The 22,005-nt window shown below is 52.5% G+C and overlaps 1 protein-coding gene across 16 annotated transcripts in view; it reads left to right on the top strand.

The window, feature by feature from the left end:
* Positions 1-22,005, top strand: part of MCF2L (MCF.2 cell line derived transforming sequence like) — a 168,298-nt gene extending 146,293 nt beyond the window's left edge. For 6 of the 16 annotated variants that reach the window (XM_081128679.1, XM_081128671.1, XM_081128682.1 and 3 more), the window contains 23 exons: positions 161-280; positions 580-771; positions 1,259-1,450; positions 2,097-2,256; positions 3,188-3,261; positions 3,551-3,627; positions 5,229-5,295; positions 6,101-6,216; positions 6,751-6,820; positions 8,297-8,389; positions 8,486-8,578; positions 9,559-9,684; positions 10,631-10,852; positions 11,067-11,159; positions 12,288-12,366; positions 12,544-12,610; positions 13,436-13,554; positions 13,866-13,958; positions 15,038-15,112; positions 18,611-18,732; positions 19,785-19,897; positions 19,980-20,083; positions 20,218-22,005. In XM_081128679.1, the coding sequence (XP_080984805.1) occupies positions 161-280; positions 580-771; positions 1,259-1,450; positions 2,097-2,256; positions 3,188-3,261; positions 3,551-3,627; positions 5,229-5,295; positions 6,101-6,216; positions 6,751-6,820; positions 8,297-8,389; positions 8,486-8,578; positions 9,559-9,684; positions 10,631-10,852; positions 11,067-11,159; positions 12,288-12,366; positions 12,544-12,610; positions 13,436-13,554; positions 13,866-13,958; positions 15,038-15,112; positions 18,611-18,732; positions 19,785-19,897; positions 19,980-20,083; positions 20,218-20,303 (2,553 nt within the window). In that variant the 3' untranslated portion in view covers positions 20,304-22,005. The remainder of the gene's footprint in view (positions 1-160; positions 281-579; positions 772-1,258; positions 1,451-2,096; positions 2,257-3,187; positions 3,262-3,550; positions 3,628-5,228; positions 5,296-6,100; positions 6,217-6,750; positions 6,821-8,296; positions 8,390-8,485; positions 8,579-9,558; positions 9,685-10,630; positions 10,853-11,066; positions 11,160-12,287; positions 12,367-12,543; positions 12,611-13,435; positions 13,555-13,865; positions 13,959-15,037; positions 15,113-18,610; positions 18,733-19,784; positions 19,898-19,979; positions 20,084-20,217) is intronic. The other 10 variants (XM_081128683.1, XM_081128675.1, XM_081128673.1 and 7 more) reach the window with 5 other exon arrangements.

Raw genomic sequence — 22,005 nt, 5'->3', positions numbered from 1 at the left:
TTGAGGATGTTTCCCTCTAGTTCTGTTTTTTCTGGGGATATCTCGGTTTTCCCTCTTGCTCCCTTCATTCCTGCTTTCAGTCATGTCTCCATGTCCTTTTCCTTCAGCTGTGGTTGTTCTGACGTGGGCCTGGGTCTCTCGCTCCCCTTCTCTGTTTCAGGCGAAAGCCGCCTTAGACGTGTTGGCTCAGAAAATAGCGACCTTCACGGACGTGGGCAACAGCCTGGCACACGTGGAGCACCTCCTGAAGGACCTTATCAGCTTCGAGGAGAAGTCCAGCGTAAGGACTGGGACAGGGACTGGGACGTGGGCAGGAGACAGCCTGGCGAAGTGGTTCTCTCAGTGTCACCAGAGTTGCTTAGAAAGGCCCAGGAATTGGGCTTTCCTGCTGTCAGAGTGGAAGCCCCCAGCCTCAGTAATGTCGGCAGGTGGAGGGACAGCTGCCTGGCCTGCCCACCCCTGAGCCTCACTCCCACCCCCTGCTCACCCTGACCCCCACAGGTCCCTCAAAGGAAATAGCACCCTGCTTGCTTATACTGAACATAAGCTGAGCTGTGTCTCTGGGGTGGCTCTCTGCAGGCAGCTGTGGAGCGGGCCCGCGCCCTGTCCCTGAAAGGGGAGCAGCTCATCGACAACAAGCACTACGCCGTGGACTCCATCCGCCCCAAGTGCCACGAGCTCCAGGACCTCTGTGACCAGTTTGCTGCCGAGGTTGCGCAGAGGAAGGGTCTACTCAACAAGTCCCTAGAGCTTCACAGCCTCCTGGAAGCGGTAGGACCCCAACCCCATACCTCTGATGGCAAACCCACTCTTTGCAGCTCCCTCCACATGGGATACACCACAGCCATTGATTAGAAGCTGGCCATGCCCTTCTGTCTGGATGCCTTTCTAGCGGCCCAGGTGGTCGTGTCCTGACACAGTTGTCTGTTTTCTAGAATTCACTTGCAACAACTAATGATTTCTTTAAAAGGCCCAGAAACTTACCATGCAGCTAATTCGCTGCACTTTGCCTCTCTCTGTGTGTGTAAATGAGTCCCATCCTGGGGGATTTTCCCAACTGTTTAGAGCGCTGAGTTCCCTCCAGGGGAGTCCTTTGGACATAGCAGCAGAACTAAGATGATGTAGTGCTGCAGATATTCCCAAAAATATAGCAGCCAGCGGACCACACTGGAGGCAGCCAACAGGCCCCAGCAAAGAGAGCCCAGACACAGCAGCTAACAGTGCCATTCTCTCCCCCTGCAATGCTTCACGTGTCCAGTCCATGAAATGGTGCGATGAGGGGATTTACCTGCTGGCCTCCCAGCCTGTGGATAAGTGCCAGTCCCAGGATGGTGCTGAGGCGGCCCTCCAAGAAATTGAGAAGTTTTTGGAGACCGGTGCAGAAAATAAGATCCAGGAGCTCAATAAAATTTACCAGGACTACGAACCCATCCTCACCCAAGACCTAATGGTATGCGAACTCAGGCTTTCACCTGCAGCTCACCTGTCCCGAGTGGTGGGGAATTACTCTGATTATGTTGGAAAGAATCATGAGTCTTAGAGGATAGTAGGCATTTGAGAGAGATGTCAAATTGGGGGGGCGCCATCTGGCTTAACTTTCCTTATGCAGAAATCATTGTCATGCTTCCCTCAAAAGGTGATGGTCCTTCCTCCTGTGGGACCCCTGCAAGGGGCATGTTCTTGGTGAAGTAGCCATTTCCATGGGCCCTGCTTCCTGTGTGCTCTTCTCAATACTGTGCTGAAATAGGACTCCTCTCTCTCGGCCAGCTGTACTCAGCCCACCCCACGGCAGCCCACAGGTGTACTGCTCCTTCCATAGGCAGCCTTCAGATGCATGGAGAGGGCTGCGTGTCCCTCCCTTCCACTGGCGTTCCTCTAGGTCTGGCGTCCCGCATTCCGCAGTGGGGTTGCCACCCCTCCCCTTCCAGAGCGAGCAGAGCCAGTGCAGGATTGCTGCATTGGCGATGGGTGCTGCGTCATGAGCATTAAAAACTGAGGTCATGATGAGGCCACGTCTACACGTGGTTGTTTAAATTGCAGGCACCGACACTTACAAGGCATCCTGCTAACTAGTCTGTCCTACCCTGTCACTTCAGGAACACGTACAGAAGGTCTTCCAGAAGCAAGAGAGTATGGAAGAGATGTTTCACCGGAGACAGGCAAGCCTGAAGAAGCTGGCGGCCAAGCAGACAAGGCCCGTGCAGCCAGTGGCCCCCCGGCCAGAGGCGCTCACGAAGTCACCCTGCCCCTCCCCAGGTATGTGTAAGCATGCCTCCTTCAGGGAATGCCCTCCTTCCGTTCCATGATCTATTTTGCAAATAAAGTTTTATTGGCACTTGGCCCACTTATTTCTTTGCTCTCATCTGTGCTGCTTCAGCGCTGAGCACCACACGATTGCGTGTGGCCCTCAGAACGGGAATTTCAACCATCACAGGACTTTCCTGGGCCTGTTTCCCTGGACTCTAATTTCTCCCCAACCCATCTGTCCAAAATAGTTTTGCTATTGCCAAAACAGTTTTCCCCACACACCACTCCAGCCTCAGCCCCAGAGCCTCCCTGCGTTGTGTCCGATGCCTTAGCCACTTCAGCCACCCCCAGGCAGCACAGTTCGTCAGCCGCAGCCCCTCATCTCACCTCCCCCCAGTGCAGCCCTTCTCTAAGGCTGGCTGGATGCAGCGCCATTTCCTGAAGACTCCTTCTCTTCCCTTCCCTGTCTTCAGACTCTTACCTGGCAGCTGTGAGCTCCTGCTGGCTCCTTCAGGGCTTTGGCAAGTGTCCTCAGCTGGTGAGAGCCCTGGAGAGCTGGCTCCCAGCGCCCAGTGTGTGGGCTCAGAGGACACCATTCTCTGGCCTGTTTGGAGGCCCCCTAGACCAGAAGTATCCTGGTCAAGAGGTTCTTGCCCCTGTCACCCGATCCCCTGTCGGCTGGGAGCCCCTCTCAGGATGTGAACTAACCAGTGGGCTGACCCCAGGTGGTTCCCCGTGTCCCCTCCCCCCACCTCATCTCCAGGCCCCATTTTTCTTCCTTCACAGTTTTGCTGTGTTTTCCTCACGTTTCTCTAGGATGCTTGCTTTTTTCCTCTGCAAGTAAAAAAAATAAATTCCAGACACCCCTGGGTGTGCTTTTCCCTCCACAGGCAGCAATATACAAAGTTACACCCACTTTTCTCTCTTCTCCCCAAACCAGGTGTCCGGAGGGGTTCTGAGAACAACAGTTCTGAGGGCAGTGCACTCCGGAGAGGGCCCTACAGGAGGGCCAAGGTGAGGCCCCACCGTCCCTGGCGCAGATCCCGCACTGCCCCGAGCCCCACCGCCTCCTGGTCACCTCGCCCTCCCTGGCAGGCTCCCCAGCCAGTTCTCCCTGGCCCCCTCCCACACCTGGGCCAGCGCGGCCAGGCCCTTCCTCCCCTGCTCGTCCCGTGAGATCTCAGGTTGCAGATCTGTTCCCAGATGGAAAACGAGCTTGGACTCAGGAGCCTTAGAGACAGGACGTTAAGCTGTATTTTTCGTTTTTGGAATCTTGACGTACCACGTGCCCTTCTCTCTCCAGAGTGAAATGAGTGAGAGCCGGCAGGGCCGGAGCGGCTCCACCGGCGACGAGGAGGAGAGCCTGGCCATCCTGCGGAGGTGGGTGGGCTGCCTTTCCCGGCGCCACTGAGCGCCTCTGGTCCAGGCACAGGTGCTGTTCACCCAGATCTCAGCCTTGGGCCAGGACAGTCTGAACACAAACAAGCCAAAGTTGGTGAAAAAGGCCAGCCCCCACCCCAAAGCTCAATGTGGAAGCCCAGCTGGCGCCGTGGGGTCCACACACACGCATGCATCGTGCAGTGTACAGACACAGAGCACACGTGTCCATTTGGCATGTCTGCATCTGAAACCACGAGAAATGTAGGTTTTCCTTAGAAAAGTCATACTTCCCCTGGGTCCCCAGGTGGGACTATAATGATTTGAAAAGGATCGTGTTCTCCCTTCTTCAAGACCAGGTGAGAAGACAAGTGTGATTCAGCCCACCCAGGCCCTTGGGTCCCACGTGCAGGGCCAACCACATAACTGCCCCGTCTCCTTGGTCCCTCCCGGGAGCCTTTTGGGGCCCTCCTGGCTCCCTGTGCTGGGTGTCACTTCTCTTTCTTCATCTCTCCCCTTCTGCTTTTTTCACACATTTTTCACCACCAGCCCTTTTTACCCACGTAGACTGTTTCTTATTACACACCTAGACTGTTTCCATGGCACCTGCAAGTGGGCGTCCTGCACGTTCCACCCTGGGATTGCTTCTGTCCCCGCACAGAGCTCTGAGGTCTGAACTCTGGACTTGACAGGAAAGGCACTTCCAGAGTCCTTCCCAGGATTGGCAGTCACTTTCCCCAAAGAACCCTACCCTCCAGCCTAGCTGGGCCTTTCACCTCTCCACAAAAGTAGCCTGCACCCTGCCACCTTCCTGCATCTGTACACTCTGAGATTCAGCACTCGGAATGCTGCCCCTGTCCCCAACACGCTGCTTGGCCCTCAGCATCTAGCTCAGTTTTCCACCAGGGACGTCCTTCCCTCTGTGCCCACGCTGTGCTCTGTGCTCCCAGACAGGAGCGCTCTCCTCCAGCTGTGATGGTGAGAAGGGGCCTGAGGTCTCTGTCTACCCCACACACACTTCACCCCACTAAGGATCACTGGCTCTTTGAACTGAAGCCTACAGCCTTGTTAAGTGCTCACAGTTGTTTTAGAACTGATTATGCTCAGTATCCAGGATACGTGACCAAGGAGCACCCCCTGGGCTCTCATTCCTATGTATTAAAATGGGGTGCTCGGTCGTAGGCAGTTAGAAGGTGGCTCTCATCCCTAAAAAGACATCTGAGCAGCTGGTTTGCAAACCTATACCCCTCCTGGGACTCCGTAACATGATGGGCACATAGTAGTTCCACATATCATCACTATACCCCACGACATGCAAGAAGGTCGTGACGTACACTGGCCCGGCTATAACGATGCCTTGAGTTGGTGCACAGTGGCCCCCAGGCAAGGAGACTAGTGTGCATGCATGGGGGGGGCGCTTCCTGGGGGAGGGGGTGGCTGACGAAGGAAGCAGGGCTCAGTCTGCAAGGCTGGGAGACTCAGAGACATGACCTGGAAGAGAGGGAGGCTTGAAGGATCGGGGCTTGTTTTGCGCAGGTGGCCCCACAGCAGGGAGACGGGGCCGGGAATCTGCTCCTAGATCATTTCTATCGCCTCGTTCACAGGCACGTGATGAACGAGCTCCTTGACACGGAACGGGTCTACGTGGAGGAGCTGCTCTGTGTCCTGGAGGTGAGCCTGCACCTGGGCGGTGGCCTGGAGTGTGCCATGGGCTGGGCGTCCCCGCCTTGTGTGGTCTCGTGTCCCCCAAAAAGCATGCGGAAAGAAGGTTCGTGGCAGCTCTACTCTTAGCGGCCCCAAAGTGGAAGCAACTCAAATATCTGTCAGCAGTACAGGGACAAGTAGATTTAGGTGGATTTGCATAGGGACAGTATTTATAGCAAGAAAAAGAGCTGCTGCCACACAGAACCACACAGGACCCTCAGGAGCCTGGTGACGAGTGGGAGAATCAGGCAAGAGCGGGTGCCGTCCCGTAGAGGAGGTGCAGGCAGGCCGAGCAGTCTGGGGTGGGCGCCGCCAGGGCGGTGGCTGTTGCCTGGGAAGGGCAGAGGAACTTCTGAGTGCTAGAATGTTCTACATCTTGATCTGGGCGGTGGTTGAGGGATGTAGACGTATAAATAGTTCATCAAGGTGTACACATAAGATTTGTCCCCTTCAGAGAAGTTACACCTGGATCTTGAAAACGCTAAACGGGAGCAAAAGGATGGAACCTCCCTTCCCCTGCCCCCCAAACTGGTGCTGTTTGTAATTCATTCATATTCTGTGATATGTTCCAGACGATCTTCTTAAAAATGGTCAGTAAATAAATACGAAGTAGATTTGCTTTTTAAAACCTGAGACAGCGTCACCCGCCCGGTTAGGCAGTCCTGGGGAGGCAGGGCTCCGGTGCCAAACGACTGGGCTGCTGTCAAAACGGCCCGAAGGTCTGTCAGCGGTCATTCAGGATTTCCCTGCTCACCTCTCTCTTCTCCCACAGGGCTACGCTGCTGAGATGGATAATCCTTTAATGGCACATCTCATCTCAGCAGGCCTTCAAAACAAGAAGGATGTTTTATTTGGGAACATGGAAGAGATTTACCACTTTCATAACAGGTGGGACCCTTCCTCTCACCACAGTGATGTCTGGCCTCTAAAGTAGTCGCCTGCAGGGAGCTGAAACCAAAACGGCCTCTGGGCCGTGCTTTGCTGGTGGAGAATATTTCTTCCTTCCTCCCTGAAGTGGGGATAAGCTCACAGAGGGCCACAGACTAAGCAGCAGCTTGGTGGGACGTGCCCGGGGCTAGTTGTCTGAGCTGGGGTGAGTGGGTACAAATGGGCCTCAGCCCGAAGTGGGGAGATGCCTCAGAATTCTGTCAGCATGACTGTGTAGGAGCAGCCCTCCCCTCCTGCCTCTCCCTGTCCTTCAGGACCAGCAGAAGCCAGCCCCACCCCACCCCTGAGAGTTTGAGAGTGACAGGTTGGGCTGTAGGTCCCTGAAATCAGACTATGTATTCTTACACATAAAATCTGAACTGTCCAGAGTTAGGAATAAAAGTTGTTCGGAAAATGATAGCTATTAATTTGTTACAGATGCCCTCTTATTCAGGCTGTTTATCACATGACCTAATGCAAACTTTCTTTGTCTAGAATATTCCTGAGGGAGCTAGAAAACTACATAGACTGCCCAGAGCTGGTTGGAAGGTGTTTTCTAGAAAGGGTATGTGTTTTTTTAAATGTATACTTTCCTGTGTCTTACTTCCTAAAATTATTAGTACTTAAAATAATAACTTCAAATTCTATTACTGTCCCCAACTGAAATCATAAAGTACCAACATTTCCAGTTTGGTTTACTTGACACTTTTTGGTAGGGCTCAAAGAATGTGTTTTTTTTTCTAAAGCCCAATAACTAGTTTTAAAAAGAGAAAAACTAATAAAACAAGCTTTTGTTTTGTTTTTTTATTTGTTTTTGTTAATCCCCGCCCAAGGATATTTTTTCCATTGATTTTCTTTTTTTTCAGAGAGAGTGGGAGGAAGAAAAGGAGGGGGAGAGAGAGAAACGTTGATGTGAGAGAGACATATCAATTGGTTGCCTCCCGCATGCTCCCCAACTGGGGCCGGGAACCCAGGTGCATGCCCTTGACCGGGAATCGAACCCGAGACCCTTCAGTGCACAGACTGACGCTCTAACTGGTGGGCAGCACCGTCCAGGGAATAAGCTTTGAGACATGCCAAAATTATCAAGCATCTAAGTTTTGGTTGTGTTAGGTGAAGCCGAACCTTTCTCATGCTGGTGTTATGTTCTGTGTTTGCTCTTGCCCTGGTTCAGTCTCCCTCACTTGACCAGCTGACACCGGACAAGTCACCCACACTCCCCGAGCTTTATCTTTGTCGTCTTTGGAATAGTAGATGTCTGCCTCCTTCCAGGACGGGGAGATCAGCTAAAGTGTGTGTGGAGAGGAAGGGGGTTGAGGAGAAGCTTTGGGAGCAGGAAAGGGGCCTGCTGTCTTCTCTGCAAGGTCCCATGTGATCCTCTTACGCTGATTTCCATAACTGCTAGTTTAGCAACATGGAAAATGTCGCTGACTAACAGCAGTAAAACGAAGTCATTTCTAAAAAATAAGCTGGAGGCTGAGACTGTTATAATGAATTGATAAGAAGGGGCAGAAGGGAGGGAAAGGAGGGGCAATATTGGTGTTTGACTCAGCCTAATGCTTCTCAGTGCTATTTGAGAAGTGGGGTGGGGCCATCATGCTGTAGGTCCGTGGTTCTCAAAGTGGGTCACCTGGCAGCAGCATCAGAGTCTCCTGGGAACTTGTTATAAATGCAGGTTCTCAGGTGCCACCCCAGACCTATGGAATCAGAACCTTAGCAGGGGGAGCAGTCTGTTTTCATAAGCCTGCCCTGGATTCTGATGTGCTTGCAAGTTTGAGCACCACTGTGTGGGCTAAGCTCTTTAGAAAGTCTGTGTTAGTCCTATGTTTATTTTTAGACTGTTATTCCTATGGCAAAAGCCAGCTGTATTGAGCTAATCTGTATAAAAGGGGTATCAGGACTAATTCAGTGGGGGGGTATTGTCTGACTGTCCCACAATGAGGAACGTGGTGTCTGAGATGAAAGGGGTGACCTGGGATCCAGAAAGAGGTCAGGCTGGCCCCTCTGAGCCACTCTGTGACTCCCTCTGTCCCGGGTCCAGATGGAGGAGTTCCAAATCTACGAGAAGTATTGCCAGAACAAGCCCCGCTCTGAGAGCCTGTGGAGACAGTGCTCCGACTGCCCGTTTTTCCAGGTATGTTTCAGGACTCTCTTTAGAGTATAATCTCCTTTACTAGTTGACTCTCAAACAGTAAGAAAATGGTCTAAACCAGAGGTGTGGTGGTTGTAGGAATGCCAGAAGAAACTGGACCACAAGCTGAGCCTGGACTCTTACCTGCTGAAGCCAGTCCAGAGGATCACCAAATACCAGCTGCTCCTCAAGGTGAGACAGCGGACAGCCATGCCTGTCTGAGCATCCCCCAGAGCCCCACTTCCGTCACTGCCCCCAGCGGCCACCCTTGCTGCTACTGTCCTCTCCCAGCTATGCACCCACCTAGCTGCAGCTGCCCCAGCCACCTCTGATTGCTGCGGTCTCTGAGCCACCTTCCTCCCATCTCTGCAAGGGCCTGGCTCTTTACAGAGCTTTGTGGAGAGCCTACTGCGTGCTGGTCATTGGTAGGGCGAGGGCAAGGACGCCAGGTGAATAGATGGGCAAACCCCACCGCGGGCATCACAGGCTCGAAGGGTGTCCACACCGACACTGGGCTGCGTTCCCACGCCGGTCTTCCCAGCAAGGCCTGGCCTGTGTCGGTTATCTTTGTGGGCCCCCCAGAGGCGCGCCGCAGGCCAGAGTGAGCAAGTGAATGGACGTGAAGAGCACACACATAACAGGTGCTCATTCAGGGTGTCAAATTTGAAAGGAAGGAGTAGTTTAGAAGTGGGAAATACGAGATGGGGGTCTCAGTCTGAGTTTGCTGGGGTCAGAGCTGCACGAGGGTGCTGACCCTGGGGATTGCAAGAGGCCTGCACTTGCCAAGCTCAAGTAAGTATCCACTGGCTCAGGGGATGCCCCGATTTGCAGCCTCCATCTGGGCTGTTGTGGGCTGAAGTACAGGGGTGGGGTACAGGGGCTTCAGGGAGGTGGGAGGGCAGCTTCCTGAGCTGCTCCTAGGCCAGTGGTCCCTGGGCTGGCCCACACTCAGAGAGGGTATGTGTGTCCACATGCATGTGTGGCCTTATCCTCGGCAGTGATGACTGAGCAGGGAGCCACACCGTGTGTCCTGAGGGTGCACGTTCAGGGCCACCCAGGGTGCACTTCTGGGGCAGAGTACTGGCATTCCAGCAGCTTTCCAGGGGGTGGTAGGGATCAGTGTCCAGATGGTTGTGTGAACATGACTTCTCCCTCCCACCCCCCATCCCCAGGAAATGTTGAAATACAGCAAGAGCTGCGAGGGGGCTGAGGACTTGCAGGAGGCACTGAGCTCCATCCTGGGCATCCTCAAGGCCGTGAATGACTCCATGCACCTCATTGCCATCACAGGCTATGACGTAAGGACCGCTGGGGGTGCTCCTGCCTTTCTCCTCCATCCTGCTGGAGGTGCTAAGGAGCCTGCTAGTGGGGGGATCTGCCAGGCAGCCGTCTGAGGCCAGTCCATAGCTGATGCAGAGCTGTGCCCTTGAGCTCTGAGGAGCATGGGTATAAACCCAGTCTGACTCAGGGGGGCTGGGGCGGGTCTGCATGGGGGCTCAACAACGTATAGAGAAAACCAGGAGGTGCAGCTCTGAAAACCTCTTCATTCCTGGTCTTTTCCTGAGGTCGGCATCACTCAGGGAACAGGTGTGAATCTCTTTTCTCTGATGTTCTTTTGATAACATATAACAAGTGAGCGTTAAAGTCAGATTTAGACTTTCTCCTCTGTGTGCCTGTATCAGGCCATATTATCAATTTGTTTGCCTTTCTGTAAGTCTCTTCAGCACTCATTCTTGGTTTCTTTTCATTAATAGACTATTTTTGGAGTAGTTTTAGGTTCACAGCAAAATCATGGGGAAAGTACAGAGATTTCCCATATATCCCCTGTCCGCCCCCACACACAGCCTCCCCCATTATCAACACCCCCACCAGAGTGGGACATTTGCTATAATCAATGAAACAACATGGACACATAGTGTACATCGGGGTCACTCTTGGTGTTGCTCATTCTGTGGGTTTGCATCAATGTATAATGACATGGGTCCACCCTGGCAGTTATCTTACAGAAAAGTCTCACTGCCATTCACATCCCCTTTGCTCTACCTGTTCATCCCTCCCTGTCCCCCAGCTGCTAGAATCCGCTCATCTGTTTACTGTCCCCATAGCTTTGCCGCCTTCTGAATGTGACGTGGCTGAAACCTGGAACTCATCCTCCCCAGTGATGTTTCACTCAGCAACATGCATTTAGAGCGCCCCATGTTCATTCTGGGCTTTAAATGCTCCCTGTGTTGCTCCATGTTTTAGGGGAATCTGAGTGACCTGGGGAAGCTGCTGATGCAGGGCTCCTTCAGTGTCTGGACGGACCACAAGAAGGGCCACGCCAAGGTGAAGGACCTGGCCCGGTTCAAGCCCATGCAGCGGCACCTGTTCCTGCACGAGAAGGCCGTGCTCTTCTGCAAGAAGAGAGAGGAGAATGGGGAAGGCTACGAAAAAGCCCCGTCCTACAGCTACAAGCAGTCCTTAAATGTGAGTAAGGCCTGTTCCCAGCAGCTGCAGACCTTCCTGGCACTGGCCCTAAAGAGAAGGATCGGGGACTTGCTCCAGGTGGTAACTGAGCCTTGATCATGACATCCACCCTCTGGCACGTGCCTCTTATCTTTGAATGCGGGCATCTGGGATCTCTGGCATCCTTAGCCCCCATCTGAAAACTAATACCTGTCTTTCTATTTTGTGCTCTCAGATGACAGCTGTTGGCATAACAGAGAACGTGAAAGGTGATGTGAAGAAGTTTGAGATCTGGTACAACGCCAGGGAGGAAGTTTACATCATCCAGGTAGGACCCCAATCTTTCTCTCTCTGGCCGGACATTAGGGACTCCTCGAGTCTCTGGGATTACCAATGGAAGGCTTCTAGTGAGAGCTGGTGTCTAGACTCTTCCATGATATTTTAGTTCCCAGAGGCCAGGAGCACCACTGTTCATCTCAGGGTGTGACCCTGAGCTATCTTTAACCTGAGCTGAACCCAGGGCACAGTACAGGGAAACAGTGCAGGTTAGGGGTGTCAGGAGTGTCTTTCCAGAAGCATGAGTCTGAGGCTACTGTGGCCCTGGCTCTGTGTGCCTGGACGGTGCAGGGAGCACAGCCAGCCTGTGCCACATTTACATGCATGACTGGGTTCTCTCAGCGGGAAGTGTGTTCTGAGTCCTTACCTGTCCTCACCTGCCCGCACCTCACCGGTGAGGGCAGGAGCTGGGCGAGGTTGTAAGTGCATTTGTGAGCTCATGCAAGACCCCAGGTGCCCTATGAATGGGGCAGCAGGCACGGGGATGTGCCTCTCCTGGTTGCTTTCAGAATTTTAACCCACTTCATGGTTTGAGCCCAGAGCCACGTGGCAACCCTGTATCACACTACAGAACAGCCAGACCCAGGGGCCCCACGGAGCTAAGGCGAGGATATGGGTCAACGCTCTGGCTTTCCACAGACCCAACTGCCCACCTGGCACTACCCCTCAGGCCCCACACTGTACTGAGGGAAGACAGAGCTCTGGCCTTGGTTCATACTCCTCAAAGTCCCCCACCCCCTGGAAGTTTAGAATCTACTTGTGAGTTTTCAGACTCCTGCTACCCTTGTCACCTAAAATGGTATCAGAGCCAGTTCCCAGAGAAACTTACTCTCAAGGAGCAGTTAATGCCACAGGGTTTCCCCACTGAGTCAGCCATCAGGGTTGTGCAAACGTATTGGCTGGTGTGGCAGTGCCCTGGGCCCTGTTCGATCATGCCCTGGCTCGTTGGGCAAAGTCCCAAAACAAAGGGATGTGCCACCGATTCTTCCCTCCTCCTTTCTCATGTACAATGCTCTCATTATCTAAGATCATCCTCAGAAGTTTCAAGAGTCAAATACAAAACCATGTGTCTTTAGGGAATGGCAGACCTTACCTCCTGGCATTTCTCTTGGGGGGATAGGCACCGACTCCTGAGATTAAAGCAGCGTGGGTGAGTGAGATTCGGAAAGTGCTGACCAGCCAGCTGCAGGCTTGTCGAGGTAAGACTGTCTTGGGCGATTATTTTCTCCTAGCTTTTGCTCCAGGAACATTTTTACATATGTTCAAAGCAATCTCAGAATTCTTAGCTATCTGAGATAATGTAGCATTTAGAAGTGAAGGTGCTGGGTTCAAGTTCTCCAGCCATGCGTGGGCGGTGTATTTGTTTCCTCCTGCAGAAGCCAGCCAGCACAGGGCGCTGGAGCAGTCCCAGAGCCTGCCTCTGCCAGCATCGTCCAGCACGAGGTGAGGGACACGTGCACTTGAAACGCCACCACATGGGAAGAGTCACAAGTAGGAATTCGCACAGGCCACACACTTTACTTGGCCCTTTTCACCAGACTCTCCTGGTAGTAGGGTTACTTTGTATTTGTCCAGTACCTAGACAGAGGTAGAGTCAGAGGCTGGTGGGCTAGTCCCAGTGGGTCATCTTCAAGGTCGTGTGCCTCTGGCCCCACTCCAAGGCAGAGGCCAGTCCCTGACAGCTCTCATCACTTTCTGTCTGTGGGTTATTTCCCATGGCGATCAGTATATGATGCGGCTGTTCCAGGTAACAGTTCATCACTAGCCTTTCAGTGACAGGAGCCCCCAGACGGAGACCCGTGGGTGCTAGAGGCTCAGAGCCGCAACTTGCAGACGTGGGCACATTTCAGACACCAGCCTCATGACGGCTTTGTCAAACCCTTCCTGCCCTTACTTTTCCTTTGATATTTTATTCATTCACTTATTTTTTCATGTTATTATTCTTGTTTCTTACTTAAGCCACCTCTAAACATGTGTGGAACAGAAGATGGTCTAAATGAATAATCCATAGAACAACGGTTTTGAAAGAAAAAGACCCCTCCCCCCAAAAAAGAGAACCACCTCTTGCTCACTGGCCAGGAAGGTGGTCTTGTCCTCACTCATTCCGTTTGAGCTTAATCTAGAAATGTGTGGCCCTTCTGCAGCGGTAGGACATGTACTGTGAAGACTAGAAAGGAATTCAGGGATGTCCTGTCACCTCAAATCTTCAGGGAGAATTTTGAAAAACTAACCAGGCAACTTACAGTTTCTTTTTCAATGTGTCATTAGTCCTACGAAAGGGAACCCAAGAAACGTCAAAAAGTTGGAAGAAAGAAAAACAGACCCCCTAAGCCTGGAAGGATACGTGAGCCCAACAACATTGCCAAAACCCCCCGAAAAGGGCAAAGGTGGGTGTCTGCAGCCTCCAAACCCAAGCATATCAGGAACTGCATCACAGGTGTCCATTAGGGAGCGTATCAGGGGTGCACAGCCTCCTGTGGGCACGAGAAGCATTTGTAAAGAGTTCAGGGGTCCCCACCCACCCCGCACAGAGCACTGGAACCTCCCAGAGGAACCCCTCTTCCTCACGGTCAGTGTGCGCCCCAGACTGGCAAACCCAGCCCAGAGGTGAGCCCTGGCTTGACCTGACACGTGCCCTCCCCAGAGACCCCCTGGGTGGCGGACACCCTCTGCACTGTCCCTTTCTCTTCCTTTGTAGATGACACAGTCACTAGCTCTACCTCAGAAAGCTCTGCGCTTTCCAAGAAGCGCTTTACTCTGCAGGGCTTTGCTAACCTCAAAGGTCAGAAAGGTAAAAGGCACCCACCTAAAGTCATTTTCTGGACGTGTCCCTGGCCAAGGTGGCACGTCTGTCATCCATCTGTGTGGTGATCATTCGTGAGGACTTTCTCGGGAAGGACATCTGCCTGCCTCATCCCAAGCGCAGCCATTCATTCAGGAGCATTTTCCCTCTGAGCCACTTTTTAGCTGACACTGGTGTGTCTGTTATGCATGCAGCCAAAGTTCTCCTGGGGGGGGGTCTTTTTCTTGGAAAAGGTGGACGTGAACTTTTCTAAGGAAGGCTTGCTCAGAAACAACTTGTCATTTGCTTTTTTGGTCCAATTCCTTCCATGTCACCCTCCCCGTTTCTTGCCTTTTCCTGTCAGCCCCCGTGGGCACTAATCTTTCTGGCTGCAATTACTCTCTATGCCGGAATGCTGAAGTGTGCTGGCAGCTACCTTCTGGTACACAGGGCAGATCAAGGGTCCCTTGGAAAGAGATTTCTAAAAGCTCGACCACCTTTGAGTGCTCCTTGACAGCGAACTCTATGGGAGGGAAACACCCCAAGATAGCTCAGGAAGCAAGCCCTAAAGTTCCAGGTGGGCCCTTCAAGGACTCCCCACTGGATACTGAAAGCCAGTGTCGTCTAGGGTTCTTGTCACTGGTCCAGACGCTGGTCTAAAAAATTAGAGGTTTTTTTCCCAATTTATAAAATACTTTTAAGCTGGCCTCAAACTTAAAAAAAAAAAAAAAGACTAATCCTGGCACTATACACTTTGCTAAGTATGGAATGTGTATGCATAGCTCAGAAAATGTTCCTGGAGCTCAGAAAATGAACCGAGAAATGGCCCCCTATGGATGATACCGACGGCCAGAGTCAGCTGCACACCAGTTTCATCCCTCTCCCTTCAACTGTGGGATCCATCAGCCAGCTTGGCTTTGTTCCCAGGAAGCCACTTTTTGAGTCAGTGAAAATTAGGCCATTCGATGTTTATGTCGCCCCCCAGCATGAATTCCATGTTTCTCATGGCCGCCTCGGCGCTCCGCCTGCAATTCCTCACTTTCTCTCTCTTCTCTCCTGTTATATTTTGCCTCTTCCTCCTTCTGCAGCTTCTCCTACCAGTCCTGACAAAAAAGCTAAGCGACATGAAGTTAAGAGCGACCCAACGCCTTTTGGTTTACGAGGTAGAGTGGTTCAACCTTCTGGACATAGCCCACCATCCATTTCCCCATCCGGTTAGGGACGCTGTCTGTCATCTAGGATGCAAGATAAAATAGGTCCCCACTAGCCAGAAGCAAACTTACTGTTTTGTTCAAAAGCCTGATGTTCTGGCAACAGATACTGTGAGGAAGTCACACTTCTCGGTTGAACTCCTCACACCAGGCCCACCCAGAACCTACGGAACTACCTACTGGCCACTAGTTAGAGGCTGCTGGCATCTGGCTGGCATTTGGGTTGGGTTGGGCTTTATTACTCAGTGGTTTTATAGGCTGCAAGGCACCCCTGTCCACTGGCCCCTGTAGCACCAGCTGCCCCCAACTTTACCAGTTTATCCCAACACTTCTTGGTGGAAACACAGAACATAATCCCATAAACACAGAACATAAGCTACAGGATCCCATCAGACCTCTCATTTCATGTGGAGATGACCAATCATATAGACCGATGGCGTCAAGCTCTATGTTGGCAATCAGCCTTTCTCCTTTCTTGCCCCTCATATTCTAAGGGCAAAGCTCCCCCACCCCCGCCTCCCAGGGAAACCCAAAGGGTCCCGTGGCCCAAGTTTTCTGAGAGGATTCACTTTGTGAATCTTCCTGAGTTTTGCAAATAATTTTGAAAGTTCCCAAGGCGTGTAGCCTGAACCTGAACCCCCACACTGACAGCCAGAGACCACCCAGAGGTTACCCAAGGCCCGTTCTGACCTCAGATCGTACTCTGTGCCCTGAGGACCCAGGCTGCAGCCCTCCGGCTGCCCCCGGTCATGACAGCTCAAAGCCCAGGGGCAGCATCTCCCACAGCCGCCACGGGCGGCACCCAGCTTGCCCCAGGCGCTCGGGAGAAGGGCCATTTCCCATTGAGCGTCTGCGGGGAAGGGCCGTGTTTTCCCTTATGCATTTTCTACTTGAGACCTGGAGACACCCGAGACCCGTCTCCGGTGGCCTCACAGGAGGCCGGTGTGGGGCAACAGTGAGTGTGGGCCTGAGCACAGCCCAGTGCAGCTCAAATGCTGCTTTTACTGCTTGTTAGCCAGATTTTGTCACCTCTGCAAGCTCGTCTCCCCATCGGTAAAATGAAGACAGGGCCCCCTTACAGGGTCACGATAGATGTGTGTGACAGTCCCACGCACAGTGCCCTTCACCCTCATCACCACTGATCATGTCCATCTACTGCAGGTGACGACAAGCTTGGGCCTTCCAGGCTGGCCCTGTTGCAAATGAAAAGCTTCATCAGCCATTGTTTTACTCAATATCAATACCAAGGACTGTTTTACAGCAAATAGAGGTGACCGTATATTCATGGTCACCTTGGCGCAGTGTCCTCCTGCAAAATCCCCAACATCCTATGCTGATCAAAGAGGGACGCTGCCCCAATTTGTGGTTGTTATGTTGACAAATATCATATTCGCATCTCGCACTTGGGGCCTCAGACACAGTCGGGTCTCAGGATTTTCTGCTGACTCCCTTGTTACACTGTTTTAAGGCAGGGACGCTACTGGAGCCTGTTAAAGAGGTTCACCCAGAGGCTCCAGGGCAGACGGGAGTAACCACAGGCCTACATGCTGCTGTGTGTCTAGAAAACCTTCTTTTCTCTGCAGGCACAAGAGGGCAGAGTTGTTCATAACACAAACACATCCACACCGCTCTCTAAAGCGGAGGTTAACCTAAGGTCTGCCACCTGCTCTGCCCATAGAACAGCCTTCATCTCCCTGTTATCACTGTCCTCAGACTTCTGCTTCTGTTTTGCCAGAAACCCCACCGTATCTATGGGTGGTAGGCAGGAGGGGGAGGGTGTTTGTAGCCAGGCTACCTGGCACTGTGACCCTCTCAGTGTCCCCTGCCCACTGTTCTCCTTAGCTTCCCACACTGTGCAACAACTCCAGACGAGGTTAGCAGTGAAGCAGGTGAGGTTGGGTGGTTGGTAGCTAGAAAGTCATAGTCCCTAATTCCTTCACAGACACAAGCCTGGTAGTGACATGAGCAGGGCAGTGCTCAGCACACATCCCTTTGCCCCAGCACCTGGCCCCAGGTAGGCAAAGCTCAGAGGCTCCCTGGCCTGCTGGGCTTGGCCTGCTGTGTAGAGGGATGTTCAGAGGAGCTTCCAGGGATGCTGGCATCTGCTGGCTTCTTTGGCTGTGAGGACACAGGCAGACACAGGCTTTCTTCCCAGGGCTCACTGTTCTGCCGGCTGATGGGGAACTCTGGGTCCCAGATCCCTTTTCTAGGAAGGCAAAGACTGCTTTCTATTGTCCCTTAACACAAGGTTTTCATTGCGAAGCTTAAACATTCTCAGCCTTTGCCCATTAGACAGCTTGGCCCTTTGCAGCCCTGACTTCATAAAAGGGAGCATGCATTTTGCGCTTCTCTCTCTGTGGTTCCTTCACACCCAGCACCCTCTTTCTTAGGGAAAAGCATGCCTCCAGCCACTGCAAATGTAACTTGGAACTGGATGTGCCCAAGCCCAGATCTGATGAGCAGTCTGCTTATTTCCCAGATCCGCTCCCAGATGCTATTTGATACCATTCAATGGCTGTGATCAAATACTAGAAGTATGTGGCTTCAGCTTGGTGCTTTATTACTGGCATTTATTTCAATTATTCAGAATCAGGAATTCATCATCTCCCATCTCCCCACAACTTACTTGCATTCTCCCCGCAAATGGGAAATATAGTTGCTTCTCTTTGGGGATACATGGCAGTAGAATGCTATGAAGGAATGTATATTTTTTATAAAGTCCAGAAGAAAGCTTTCTTCTCATTTTCTGGCCAGTGGGGGTGGTTAGAGCTTATGCAGACCTGCTCTGCAGCCCGAAGGCCTGGTTTGGGATCCCAGCTTTGCCTTCACAGCCTGCAGAAGCTCAGATACCTGATAGGGTCAGTCCCATGAGGATCACAAACCCCTTACCTCACACGTCAAGGGCTAGGAGTGTGTCTGGAGCAGAGCTCTGTCAATAAGCCTCAGCCATTTGTGTGAGGTGCTCTTGTAGCCCAGTCTCATGGGTGTTGAGTGGTACAAGCGTTCATTGAAAATACCTTCCCTCCCATGTGTTTGCTCCAACACAGATGGTGGCTGTGCCTCTAGCTAGTGGTCTTTCAGAGTCTCTGTGCTCCCCTGGGACTGGGATCAGCAGGCAAGAGGCCAGGTGAGGAGGGCTCCTCCTCCTCTGGGAAGCCACAGGGCGTGCTGGAGAGTGCACAGCCATCCAGGGAGGGGCTGGGAGCTCATTTCTCTCCCCTGATTGGCCTGGCAATGGAAGCAGGTGCTCTGGACTATTGGCACAGCTGAAGCAAACGTGGCAGGCATTTCAGAAGTCAGCTGTGTGCCCTGCGGTCTTTACAAGCTCTTGGGAAGGGGGCAGGCTCCACGTGGATGGCACATTTTGGGGGTTGCAGGGACTTTCGTAGATCATCTTCAGACAGGCTTGTCACTGAGGGCAGTCCTCACTGGAGCCTATTCCTCTCTCAGGTTGGAGCAAAACATCTCACCCACTGGAGGCCCCTGAGGACAATGACGGCTGGTCGAGTGCCGAGGAGCCGATTAATTCCTCTGATGCGGAGGAAGAAGGCGGAGTGGGCCCCAGGAAGCTGGTAACCTTGGCTCACCCTGGGTGGTCAGCCTGGCGCTGCTGGTCCCTGGGAGCCCCAGGAGCTCCAGTGTGGTGGTCTGCAGCTCCTGTGGCTGCTGGGGGGGACTTTTAGGTGCTAGGGCTTCCTGTGGCTCTGTGTCCCCACCTCTCTGTTAGTTCACCATCATCAGACCACCACACAGAGGGAGGCTCTCCTTCAGAGGGAACCATGCACACCCGATTTGCCCTTCAGAAAAGTAGCCCATTCTCAGTTAGGAGCCAGTGCAGGTCATCCTGAGAGGGCATGGTGGCCCCAATGAGGATAAGGGACTCTCACCCTCAACCTCCTGGCTTCCAAACCCTGCACCCCTGAAGCCCCATCCTGCAGTTTAGCTGGATGTTGTCATGTGTTGTCTTACTGGCAAACGAGGCTTGAGTTCCCCCCACCCTCCGTCAAATGGCCTCCTCTTCCCCGGCACACATCCGCATCGGAGCATCGTCCACAAATATATGTTGAGCATCTACTGTGTGAGGCACTGAAGACAAAACAGGGCACAAAGTAGACAAGAATCTTTCTATAGGAAGGCAAAGCAATAATAATAATAAAGTAAAATATGTAGCATGTTAGGTGAGGATGGCTGCCACTTCAGAAAAGAGGCCAAGGAGGGAAGAGTATTCTAGGAAGAAGGAACAGCAGGTGCAAAGATCCTGGGGCCAGGGGCTGTTTGGAGTGTTTGAGCCCCGCTCGGTGTGGCAGTGGCGGAGGGAGCAGCGGAGCAAGGCCAGACCACCAGAAACAAGCAGAGGGCACTTTGTCGGTTGAGTAGGTTTTTTAGCATGGTCACACTACGAGACCGAGCATCCTCATACAACTAGAATACCACAATTTAAGGCAGTCACCACACCAGAAGCTCCACAGATGGCAGGGCCCTGGCAGAGTGATCTTGTCCTGCTCTTGTCGCTGGGCACTTCAAAGGCCACTCTTGTGGGACCTTGCCTGTTGCCAGATAGCTGCCGTGGCCTGTGTTCAGCGCTTGGGGCAGAAGCAGAGGGTTTGTGTGCCTCCCCCCACAGGTTCCAGGGAAGTACACGGTCGTGGCGGACGACGAGAAGGGAGGCCCCCACACACTCGCCGTGAGAAGTGGAGACATGGTGGAGGTGGTTCAGGAGGGCGACGACGGCCTTTGGTAAGATGCCCCACGTGTGCTCACCTTCATGCCACACTGGGCGCGTGGGCTGGAGCCACTGACCGGCCCACGCCCCTTGCAGGTATGTCAGGAACCTGACCTCCAGCAAGGAGGGCTGGGTGCCGGCCAGCAGCCTGTCCATGCTCCTCGGCAAGTCCAGCTCGGCACAGTGCTTGAGCAGCTCAGGTAAGACCCTGCGTTCCGCACTGGCCGTGTCTTGAGCCCGTCGCGTTTCATGGCCTTGAGCCTATTTGACAAGCAAGAGGGGCTTGAGTGCGCACGCATGGAGCCGAAGCCGTTCTCGCCTGCTTTTCCCGCAGAGTCCAGCGCGGGGTCCGCTCTGCTGAGCAACTCCTCCAGCTGCAGCGAGAGCTGTGGCGCCCCCCTCTCTGACCTGCAGGGGTAGCACCAGCGGGTCCCCTGTGCAGGAGACCAGCCTGCGAACCTCTAAGTTTTCCTTTGCTTGGGCTTGCCTAGTTTGGTGAGGGGACGGTGCTCTAAGACGCCCTGGAGACGGAGGACCCTGACAAGACCCTAACAAGGAGCTGCCCGCTGCCCACAGAACCTCATGGTGCAGTGCGTGGGGACATTCAGAGGAAAGGTTCAGGAAGATTCTGCCCTCCAGCCTCCATGCCAGGATCCCCTCCCAGGGCGCAGAGGCCGGTTTCCATGGGAAGACCAGTACACCAGGCTTCCCCGGAAAGTCGGACCGGACAGGGGGGACTGCAGGCCAACAGACCACCTGTGCGGAGGGGCTCCGAGGCAGGGCCGTCCCTTCCCGCCTGTGCCACGCAGCCCGGCAGGAGCCAGTCCCAGCCACTCTGCTTTGGTTTCTGACATTTCTGGTCTGGTGCTTTCTGCAGGAATGCGCATACTTTGGGACTGCTTCCAAAAGACGTCACTGATTCACTGACCCAACAGCTTGAAGAGAGAGGGGGTGGGGGGACTATTTTCTCTTTTACAAATTTTTTTTAAAGCAGGGACTAATCCCACGGCCATTTTTTTTGTGGTACTTTGGCCTCGAATCTTTACCAAGAATCACTGTGTTTACATGAAATGACAATTTGATACTGCATTTGATATGAAACTATTTTTTTGTTACTGGGGTTTACATTGCAGCATGTTGTATATGCCGCTAAATGATTTGGGGGACTCTCTTGTGGAAATTGACGGCACTCTCTGAAGCCCACCTGGCAACAGGTGAATGCAGCCCTCGATAGAATCAGGCAGCATTTCTACAAAGAAAGCAGTTAGAAACCAAGGAAATTCCTTTACCTGTGTAGTTAATTTTCAAAAGGAAATTTAAACTATAATTTAAAATACTAACCTTTTCTACAAAAAACAACAACACATGGGACTCTTGATTTTTTTAACAAGCTTCACTGAATTAGGATTTTTAAATTGTTTTTAAAGAATAAATAAAGATGCAGGGTATCACCTGAACCAATGATGTTACACGTAACAGTGAAAACCTGAGCTCGACTCGCCTCTGCCTCTTTCCAACCTCCTCCTCCACCTGCATATGGAGTAAAGTCACCCTGCGTATACTGTATAAAATCACCCAAAGTACAGAAATTTAAAGGTGCAGAGTTTATTTTATTCCACTCAAAGCAGAACTGGAAAGAAAACTCTTCTGTTTTACCTTTTTTTGTGTGTTTCAGAAACAAATTCTGTTCTTTGGAAACACTCTGTATCCGGTTGGGGCAGATATTTTTATATGTGTGTATATATGTTGATGTGTGTACATATGTATCCAATGTAAGGGATGTATTTATAGCCTCCATGCTGCTGGAAATGTGTCACTTTACAGTCCCCAACCCTCCGGTCCCACACCTTGCTGTAGCCTGAGGCCAGTAGGCTTCCTCCCCCCCACATCCACCACGGGCACGGCCATCATCGCCAGCCAGAGCTTTCTGGAGTGTGGTAATAAAACAGTAAATGTGCAAGACCTGGCAGCTTTTCTTCTGGTGTATAAGTTATTTGAAAAATGATGTGTCTCCTAATTTAATTAATATATTGATTGTTCAGACATGGTTCCTGCCATCTCAGCCTGGGATTGTCCACCATTTTTTGTGATCTCTTCCTCATAAAGGCACTTTAAAACCTCA

Source organism: Miniopterus schreibersii, assembly GCF_964146895.1.
Source record: "Miniopterus schreibersii genome assembly, chromosome: 2".
NCBI classification, from domain to species: domain Eukaryota; kingdom Metazoa; phylum Chordata; class Mammalia; order Chiroptera; family Miniopteridae; genus Miniopterus; species Miniopterus schreibersii.
Note: the sequence above shows the minus strand (reverse complement) of the source record. Positions and strands in the feature narration are given on the sequence as shown.